Genomic DNA, 10,140 nt, shown 5'->3' on the forward strand with positions numbered 1-10,140 from the left:
GTCTGTGTGTGTGTGTGTGAGTGTGTGTGTGTGTGTGTGTGTGTGTGTGTGTGTGTCTGTTTGTGCGTGTGAGTCTGTGTGTGTGAGTGTGTGTCTCTGTGTGTGTCTGTTTGTGTGCGTATATACAGTATGTGTGTGTGTGAGTGTGTGTCTCTGTGTGTGTGTGTGTGTGTGTGTCTGTTTGTGCATGTGAGTCTGTGTGTGTGAGTGTGTGTCTCTGTGTGTGTCTGTTTGTGTGCGTATATACAGTATGTGTGTGTGTGAGTGTGTCTGAGTGTGTGTCTCTGTGTGTGTGTGTGTGTGTGTCTGTGCGTATATACAGTATGTGAGTGTGTGTGTGTGAGTGTGTCTGTGTGTGTGCGTATATACAGTGTGTGTGTGTGTGTGTGTGTGAGAGTGTGTATATATATATATATAACATTTCTGTCCCCCCGCATATATAGTACACAGTACACACAGTGTAGTTTTTCCGAGCAAAACAGCAGATTTACTTATTACAGTCATTAAGTCAACAAGGTTTAATTAAATCATGGCCACGAATTAAGAACGTCGTAATAATTAATAAAACTAGCACACAAATTCTTAATTCCTGGGAATTAATTAATTAATAGTTAGCAGCTCTCATTTTGGCTGTGTAAACTTTGCATTGTTTTAACGTTATGAAATCAAACTTAATTAAAAATCGGTACTCACCCATTGATTGCTGTCCATCTTTATATCGGTGTTTTCGGTGCTCCAGCTCGGTAGGTGGCGCTGTCACAAAACAACGAGCCTCCAGTTCTCCTGTTTCTCCTTCGCCCCGCCCCCCAGAGAGTTCGACCAATCCTGACCTTCCACGGCAGGGATGCAAATTAAAGCAACAATACAATCATACATTGATTTTGTAACAAAGTTTTCTCTGCACTGTGAACACTCACATTGTAAATTAAATGAAAATAAAATGGTGTGATTAATTAATACCCGTAATACATTGAACTAACGTTCCTATTTTTTAATCAATTAATTATACCCAGGGCTACACAAACATTTTGTTTAGCTTGTTTAGTCTTTTTTTAGTTCATGATGCAGTGCTTTAAAGGGATTGTTGACCCAAAAATGAAAAGGTGCCGTTACTGTACTAACCCTCGGGCCAGCCAACACTCGTTTAGTCTGATGCTATACATGCTGATTATTATTAAATAAAGGCTGTTATGTGCTGTAATGTGTGTGTTTAGTGACTGATAGACACCAGTTAATCATTTTAAATAATTTTGTTAAATTATAAAAATATATAAAATGTAATAACTAGTTCCACAGCAATTTCTTATGATGCCCAAATAATCCGTCTTAGTTGAGGTAACATAACACACAGGGAGCGGACGGTCAAACATTTAGAAAACTACAGCAAATTAAAACATTTGTCGAATGGACTATAAAACTATTTCAGTAAAGGCTGATCAACTAAAAGCTAACAATTCAGGCAACACTTTGAGCAGAAACTGAGTGAACGTAACATTTACAACTAGTTACTAAATCATAATGATTTGAAACGGCTTGAAATGATTTTGACCGCCATCGTGGCGTAGGTGGAGGACGGCAGAGAAAACTCCATCTTCAGCGCCCCATACTTCCCCTCTGCACACACACACATACATATATACATATATATATATATATATATATAATACACACACATAGTAAACTGTGCAACAATAATTTAGGGAGTTCACCACAGGGTCATGACCTTTAACCCCACTGACGGTCTTTAGGGTGTGCTATAGACTTTACTCTCCCATTGGCAATATTAAAAGATTAATACAATGCACACTGTGATCAAAGCTCAAGGCGGTTCAGTGAAAAGCACTGATGTTTTTGGGCCAGGCAGTGAATAAACCAACAGAAGTCTATAGAGCCGAGTAAATGTGTGTGTCTTGAACCTTTGAGGTAGACCGGAGCCGGAGCGTTTTCTAGTTTCTCCACATCTGTGTGAACGAGAGGCACTCGTGGATCATCGTACTGGATCAGCTCCCTTTGGAGGAGAAAGATCAGAGGAATGGGTCAGAACTGAAGCAGCAGCTCAAAGCGCAGGAGCAGAGCGAGTTACTGGAGCTCACTCACCAGCTGACGTCTCTGGGGCGAATGAGGATCCTCCTGTAAGCGCCGGCCAGAGAGTAATCCCGAACCTTGTGCCTCATGTGCTCGATGTCCAGGTCATCAGCGCTCAGCATGTCTCTGTAGCCTCCACCCACTGCAGGAGACGCACAAACGACCAGAACACCAGTGAGGAATCAAACAGCACAGAGAAAACACACCTGAGCATCAGACGAGCAGAGCTGCTTCCTCAAACCTTCTCCGTGTTTCTTAACCTCTGTGCCACCAAATAAACCACAACTATATCCCCCACCACCACGATGACTCGCAATATCTACACGCTAAAATATTTTAAAGATTGACCAGGCTACATGCATCTACATTCATTACAGGCATTTAACCATTTTATGAACTTTCTAACTTTTCCAGGTCTAAAAAAACACTTCTAAAATGAGGCTTCCTCATATATCCAGGTTTTCCCAGAATGCCTCACCACTGTGAGTGGGATAAATGACGTCGAACCCCGGCAGCGGCATCACCACGTCATGAAGAGAGTGTTTATCTGCCTCATCAGCGGACAGAACATGAGCCGAGCCTGAAAAACACCGGAGATTCTGTCAGCATCATCACACACACACACTTTCTCTCTCTCTCTCTCTCTCACACACACACACACACACACACACACACTTTCTCTCTCTCTCTCTGCCTGAAAAACACCGGAGATTCTGTCAGCATCATCACACACACACACACACACTTTCTCTCTCTCTCTCACACACACACACACACACTCACTTCCTCTGAGAACCAGATCTCCCTCCACGGCTCTGAGTCCGAAGGCCTCCATGCGTTTGCTGACCATACAGTTCCAGATGTAGCTCTGATAGCTGTGGATGTACATCAGCCTGTTGTTACGAGGGATCTGAAGCAGGATAAAGATGGTCAGATCACTGCGTGTGCTGTGTGTTTTGAGCACAAGTTAACATTGTTTTTTCTCACCAGTCCGAAGGCTGTGATGATGTTGTTTTTGCCGTACTTTGCCAGGCCTCGCAGTAACTGACCCTCCACACAGCGTTTGACCGGCAGCTTCTTCAGCGCCGCCTCAGGGTCCTGAGAGCGAGCCCACTCCTCTCTGCACTTCACCAGATAGCCCTTCTCCGCTGGACACACAGACACTCAGTTACACTCACTCTCTCTAGCACTATTACGCTGGCATTAGTAAAGGGGTTTCTCTCGAAACAGACTGACTTTGCTGTGGCTTTACTAGAAAAAACTGAGATGATATATACAGCACCGTGTGTTGCACAGTGAACTCATTAACCATCAGGTAATCAGTGTTGGTGACGGAAGAAGTTTTAGTTATATAGCGCCTTTCCGTAGCTCTAGGTCACTTTACATATAACAAGTAGTTTTGAACATCCACACAAGCAATATAGACAAACAAAATATAAACACATATACAACATATCTGTTTACTATGTACCATTTTGGATAATGGCTATATGTTTTTAACTGACTCTTGAAAGCAGACAAAGATTAAGGGGTAATGAGTTCCATAATTTAGGGGCATTAACACTAAATGACCTTCCACCTACAGTAGACAACCGAAAACGAGGGATGGACAAAAGGCCAAGTTCAGAAGATCTCTGAGACCGGGCAGGGCAGTATGGGTGGAGTAGATCAGCCAGATATGGTGGTGCAAGACCATTTAGAGCCTTAATGTTAGAAGCAGTAACTTAAAGTGAATACGTGATGACACTGGTAACCAGTGAAGATCATGCAGTAAAGCAGTAATGCGAGCAGAACGTCTGGTGGAGGTGAGGATTTTTTGGGAAGGCCTCCAAATAAAGAATTGCAATAATCCAGACGTGATGTGATTTAATGCATGAATTAAAATGTCACTCAGCTAGAGTAAGAGAAGATCGAAGACGTGCAATATTAGAGGTGGAAGGAGCTTTTAACAACAGTGAAAATATGAGTCAAAAGATAAAGTTGATTAAAATAAAACACCAACACAAATTGTAACAAATCCCATCAACATCAAAAGGACAGGTCCATCATTTTTATTAAAGTAGCTGAGCCAATCATCAATATTTCAGTTTTGTCATCATTTAGTTTAAGGAAATTCAGGGACATCCAGTGTTTGATATCCCTGATATATGCAGTAAGTGAGTCAGGTATGGATGGCCTAGCAGAGCTGGTGGTAAGGTAAATTTGGATATCATCTGCATAGCAATAAAATAGTAACATCATACGCATGCATGGATTTCTAAGCGGATATATATAGATGATGAACAGTAGAGGGCCGAGAACTGAACCTTGAGGAACACCCTGTGTCAGTGGAGCAGTGGTGGATCTACACCCTTGTATAGTGACAAAATATTTTCTGTGAAAGTCAGCAGGAAGACTGGCAGACAGAAATCAGCTTGGAGAAAATCAACAGCAGTTCAGAATATGAAAAGACAACGCAGAAAAGCTGAGCGGATGTGGCGGAAGACGAAACTTGAAATACACTATAGCATCTATAAAGACAGCCTTCGTGCTTTCAATGTGGAACTAGCCACAGCAAGACAGACTTTCTTCTCAAACCTTATAAACAGTAACTTAAACAACACTCGCACTCTTTTGCTACTGTTGAGAGACTGACTGCTCTCTTGACACACTTCCCACATATTTTCAAAATAGTGCTTAACTGTTTGGAAGCAGATCTCTTAGAACAGACCACTCAGATCATTAGGATCGAGTCCGTTAGAAATACCAAGGGTTCACACAAAACAAGGGGAATCTGCTTTTAGTTATGTCGCCCGCAGCTGGAATCAGCTTCTAGAAGAGATCAGATGTGCTAAAGCATTAGTCACATTTAAATGCAGACTCAAAACTCATGTTTAGCTGCACATTTATTGAATGAACACTGTACAATGTCCTAACTGATTTCACTATATTTTATGTACTGTATAATCATTTTCTATTCTTAATCGTTTTAAATTCATTATAAACCTCTAAAATCAATTTTTAAAATCATTTTCATAGTTTTTAAATTCCTTGTTTTATTGTTGTGATTATTTTTTTATTATTATTTTCTTTTCTTTTATGTAAAGCACTTTGAATTACCATTGTGTATGAAATGTGCTATATAAATGAACTTGTCTTGTTGATATAGGAAACGAGCCAGGAAAGAGCTGACTCAGTGATACCGATATCAGAAAGATAACCGTGTCAAATGCAGAACTTGTGCTTGTGAACAGCTAGGTAAGTATTTTCCTCATAGGTGATCTAAATAATGGAAAACTAAAACTGAAGTTTATGAGCTTATGATCAGAGAAAGCAAAGTCAGAGCCAGTAACAAGAACATTAAGCAAGCCAAACGCACAAATGAGATCCAGTATATGACCCCTCGAGTGAGTAGGGAAAGTTACATGCAGAGTTAGATTGTACAATGCGATGAATTTATGTCTGTGCTGGATTATTTCAGTGTTTTCATGTATATTAAAATCACCAAACAAAATAACAGATGAATGATTAGCACAGACAAGAGTGAGTAATTCACTTATATCAGAGAAAAAAATCAGAAGGAGATTTTGGGAGTCGATATATTAAGATTACAGCCAGTGATATTTGACAAGTCATTTTAACAGTAGGAGCACAATGATTTAATAGTCTGGATATGATCTTTTTTTCTTCTTCTCCACTATGGTTAGAGAAAAGTCACCTGATGGAGGTTTGACTCCGGTCACCTTTGGCTCGATCAGCGACAGCTTATAGAGAATTACTATTCAGTCAAATGAATCTATTCAGCTGTGCTTGCAATGATCCAGTGAAGTTAGGGTTAGGACTGAATACTGTCTGCCGAGCCGCTTTATAGCTGAAATTCCTGACTGCAGTTATGCAGCACTGACCTTGTATTCCGTTTACCGCTGTAAAGCTGATCTGTACTGTAATAGCCACATCATAAATCAACTTGACTTATTTGTGTTGTTAATGAGAGAATCTGACCTCCAGGACGAGGTTTCAGGATGAGATCCACGACTTCCTTCCAGTTGTTCTGCAGAATCGCCCTGAGAATAAGAGCCAAGAGCAAACCGTGAGTTTCCCTCACATTCCCTCTTCACACAGGTGTGTGTGTGCGTGCGTGTACATGCTAGTGTGTGTGTGGTCGCCTGCCGACTCTGTGTGTCTGTGTGTCTGTGTGAATGTGTGTCTGTGTGAGAGAGAGAGAGAGAGGTCACCTGCCGACTGTGTGTGTCTGTGTGTCTGTGTGAGTGTGTGTCTGTGTGAGAGAGAGAGAGAGAGGTCACCTGCCGACTGTGTGTGTCTGTGTGTCTGTGTGAGTGTGTGTCTGTGTGAGAGAGAGAGAGAGAGGTCACCTGCCGACTCTGTGTGTCTGTGTGAGTGTGTGAGTGTGTGAGTGTGTGTCTGTGTGAGAGAGAGAGAGAGAGAGAGGTCACCTGCCGACTGTGTGTGTCTGTGTGAGAGAGAGAGAGAGAGGTCACCTGCCGACTCTGTGTGTCTGTGTGAGTGTGTGAGTGTGTGAGTGTGTGTCTGTGTGAGAGAGAGAGAGAGAGGTCACCTGCCGACTCTGTGTGTCTGTGTGAGTGTGTGAGTGTGTGAGTGTGTGTCTGTGTGAGAGAGAGAGAGAGAGGTCACCTGCCGACTCTGTGTGTCTGTGTGAGTGTGTGAGTGTGTGAGTGTGTGTCTGTGTGAGAGAGAGAGAGAGAGGTCACCTGCCGACTCTGTGTGTCTGTGTGAGTGTGTGAGTGTGTGAGTGTGTGTCTGTGTGAGAGAGAGAGAGAGAGGTCACCTGCCGACTCTGTGTGTCTGTGTGAGTGTGTGAGTGTGTGAGTGTGTGTCTGTGTGAGAGAGAGAGAGAGAGGTCACCTGCCGACTCTGTGTGTCTGTGTGAGTGTGTGAGTGTGTGAGTGTGTGTCTGTGTGAGAGAGAGAGAGAGAGGTCACCTGCCGACTCTGTGTGTCTGTGTGAGTGTGTGAGTGTGTGAGTGTGTGTCTGTGTGAGAGAGAGAGAGAGAGAGAGAGGGAGTGTGTGGTCACCTGCCGACTCTGTGTGTGTGTGTGTGTGTGTGTGTGTGTCTGTGTGAGTGTGAGTCTGTGTGAGTGTGAGTCTGTGTGTGAGAGAGAGAGAGAGTGAGTGAGTGAGTGAGTGAGTGAGTGAGTGAGTGAGTGAGTGAGTGAGTGAGTGAGTGAGTGAGTGAGTGGTCACCTGCCGACTCTGTGTGTGGGCACGGCTGTGGTGCCAAAGCGCTGCATGCCATAGTAGTTGATGAAGCCGGTTTCTCTGAGTGAAGTCATGGCCTGCTCCACCTGCTCCTCAGAGCCGGAGATATTCCTGTAGCGGAGAGACGCTTCACGCTTAAACACACTGCATGGCCACACGCTGATCTACCTGCAGCAATAACCAGCTTAACCAGCTTGTGCCAGTGACAAACCAGCAGTGCTCATAGAACTTCAACATGAGGGGAATAAATCATGGCTTTTATATTTGGGTGCACTAACCCTTGAAGACCAGCTCAGAATGAAGTGAGTGTAAGCTGGTTTAAATGTCTATCTGGTTGGAGACAGACAGCAGCTCACAGGAGTCAGTGTCTCACCTGAGAACCACCGTGAAGTGGTTTCCCTGCAGTTCTCCCAGTTTTAATGGATGCTTCTTATAGCTGAAGTTCCCCAGCTTCAGGTTCATGAGGCATTTGTTGAGGTGAGACAGTCTCTCAGCGCTGATCCTGTGGAGACACGTTCAGATTCATGTAAACACGGGCGAGTCTGAGGACAGCAGACGTCTGACGGGCTTCACTCACTTCAGCACTGCGATCTCCTGCACCGTGACGGCCCTCTTGTCTTTGGTGCCCATGTAGGAGAACATGTTGGGTCTGACCCTACAGAAACAGAGGAGGAGCTGTGAGCGGGGCGTTAGGGAGCGGCAGCGGCGGCTCAGACCAGCGTTTCACAGACCTGAGGAACTTGGACAGGAGGTTGATGGCGTCCATGGTGTCCTTGTTCTCCTTATAGAGCACGAAATGACAGAAACTCCCGCGGTTCTTCGGCCACGAGTGCTTTCGAGGGGCTTCGGTGGGACACATGAGGAAGAGACGAAAGACTCAACATGAAAATGGACAAAGAAATGTAGCACAGACTCAATCAACATTTAAAATATTATTTTTTCAAAATCGTACATGATGAACACCAGCAGTGCAATATCTACACAAGGTTAGACGCTTCATCAAATCAGTCTAAACAGCAGCATTACACGTGCTACTGAACTGAGCATTTACACCCACAGCTGATTATATTCAGAACACCTCCACAGTACTATCCAATAACAGCGGAAAGCTTACAGCTTTTTAATATTTCTGTCGGGTCACCAAAATAACTCATCCACCGTTTCCTGATGGTTTTAACATCTTTAGTCACAGCCACTAGACGGAGGTCAAGAGACAAGCTTTGAATGAATCTGCAGCAGAAGGACAGATCCCTGCTCTTACCTGCCGAGGGCCGGAGCTCTGTCCAGAGAGCGAGAGGAGCGTTAGGAGAACAAGAGAGCGTTACTCAGGACAGAGAGGACACACTGAAGCACGTCATGCAGGCCAGAGCTCATCGAGTGATCAAGCACCTTCACTACTCACTCAGAGTCCAAGCTCTGTAGCACAGCAGTACCTGCCAGCGCGGTCTTCCCAGCAGCGTGATACGCCACGATGAACTTCTTCCCGTCTCTGTCCTCGGTCTTGGTCTCCAGGCCGGGATACAGCGTCTTCACAGCTCTGTGCAGAAGAGTGCGCTTCTCCTTCGAATCCTCCTGCACCTGAAAGATTCCGTCTGTTAGCCAGCCTGTGGCGGTTTCCCACAATGCACTGGAGCTTGATGCTCAATCAAACAGAAGTAATCAGCTCACTCGTGAATGCTCTCATAACCAGCAGGTGCGCCGTCTTTGATTAAAACTGCAGAGCTGCAGCGTTTCAGTGGCTATATAAAACTCTTATTTACTTCATGAACACAAGCTCAGCTTTTCAAGATGCTAAAACTAACCCTTTAGTTACTGTCCTGATCAAACGACGCATCTTTTGTATTCATGTTCCGACAAAAAGCCCCAGCTGAAGTCTTGAATATCTCTGCTCATAAACACTAGAATATGGAAGTGACTTTTACTGTATCTTCTGATCACACTGCAACTGCTGCTCTTCCTCTGTGTTCCCCGTGAGAACCTCTGAAGAGCCTTACATCTAGATACACTTACTGGAGAACAAAAAAAGTTTGTTTGCTGTGAAACTGATCAAAATGAAGTGAGTTTATGATTACTTGTCAATGGGCTCAGATTAAATCCACTTAATTCAAAGAGAAACAAGTTTTCGTTCCCCATTGTCTGATATTTGCTCATGTTTTAACCATAAACTCACTTCATTTTGTTCAGAAAACAAGACTTCATATCCTCATTTTGCATTTCCAGTAAATATATCTTGATTTATGGATGTTTAGACATATGTACTGTAAAACAAGACAGAAACACTGAGGAAGAGATTCATTTATTTCAGTTCATGCAACATTTAATTACATTTAAGAATGTAAGACTTTCTGCTCTCTTTTAAGATCTTATAAGGCCTTAATTTGTGGATGGGCGAATCAAGAGTTTTTAAGACCTGCAGAAGCCCTGAATAAAAGGGCATGTATTTGATTCGAATGAGAAGCAGCACGTGAAGCACAGACGAGAGTGCCTCACCTCGATGGCCACGCTGGCCTCTTTGTTCTTGAAGAGCTGCAGCTCCTCCAGCTGCTGCTTCTGCTCTTCTGTCAGCGTCTGAGAGTCGGTCGAACTGCACTCCGGAGACTCCTCCTGCCGAGACAAGAGCACTTGTGAGGCGAGTTAGAGTCTAGGGTTCGGCCTGGAGCACAACACTGGCAGCCTCTCACCTCCACATCAGCAGGAACACACAGATCATCCAGACGAACCGTCCTCCCCTCTTTATTGATCTCATGCACCACAAAGTCTGAGTACCTACAGAAGAAACCACGCATGTCACCGAACACACACTCTCTCTCACACACACACACTCTCTCACACACACAC

The 10,140-nt window shown here is 44.0% G+C and overlaps 1 protein-coding gene across 1 annotated transcript; it reads right to left on the reverse strand.

The window, feature by feature from the left end:
• Positions 1 to 1,513: 1,513 nt before the first annotated feature.
• On the reverse strand, positions 1,514 to 10,121 carry pus7 (pseudouridine synthase 7). The gene is made up of 15 exons (XM_016252152.1): positions 9,984 to 10,121; positions 9,793 to 9,906; positions 8,736 to 8,880; positions 8,564 to 8,581; positions 8,034 to 8,145; positions 7,880 to 7,957; positions 7,676 to 7,804; positions 7,288 to 7,413; positions 6,067 to 6,128; positions 3,073 to 3,233; positions 2,869 to 2,995; positions 2,564 to 2,665; positions 2,098 to 2,227; positions 1,917 to 2,008; positions 1,514 to 1,614 (listed from the first exon to the last, which is right to left on the reverse strand). The coding sequence occupies exons 1-15, from the start codon at positions 10,086 to 10,088 to the stop codon at positions 1,514 to 1,516; spliced, it is 1,602 nt and encodes a 533-aa protein (XP_016107638.1). The 5' UTR covers positions 10,089 to 10,121.
• Between the last annotated feature and the right edge of the window lie 19 nt (positions 10,122 to 10,140).

The sequence above is a fragment of the Sinocyclocheilus grahami genome, unplaced genomic scaffold (assembly GCF_001515645.1).
Source record: "Sinocyclocheilus grahami isolate Dianchi unplaced genomic scaffold, SAMN03320097.WGS_v1.1 scaffold1090.1, whole genome shotgun sequence".
Taxonomy (NCBI): Eukaryota; Metazoa; Chordata; class Actinopteri; order Cypriniformes; family Cyprinidae; genus Sinocyclocheilus; species Sinocyclocheilus grahami.

Bases quoted from the DNA above. Each gene is read 5' to 3' on its own strand.
- pus7 (XM_016252152.1), bottom strand. From the start codon at position 10,088: ATGCGTGGTTTCTTCTGTAGGTACTCAGACTTTGTGGTGCATGAGATC. The intron at 7,958-8,033 runs GTCTGTGAAACG...CTGTTTCTGTAG, and splicing joins CTCCTGTCCAAGTTCCTCAG to GGTCAGACCCAACATGTTCT. The intron at 7,414-7,675 runs GTGAGACACTGA...TCTCCGCTACAG, and splicing joins CACTTCACGGTGGTTCTCAG to GAATATCTCCGGCTCTGAGG.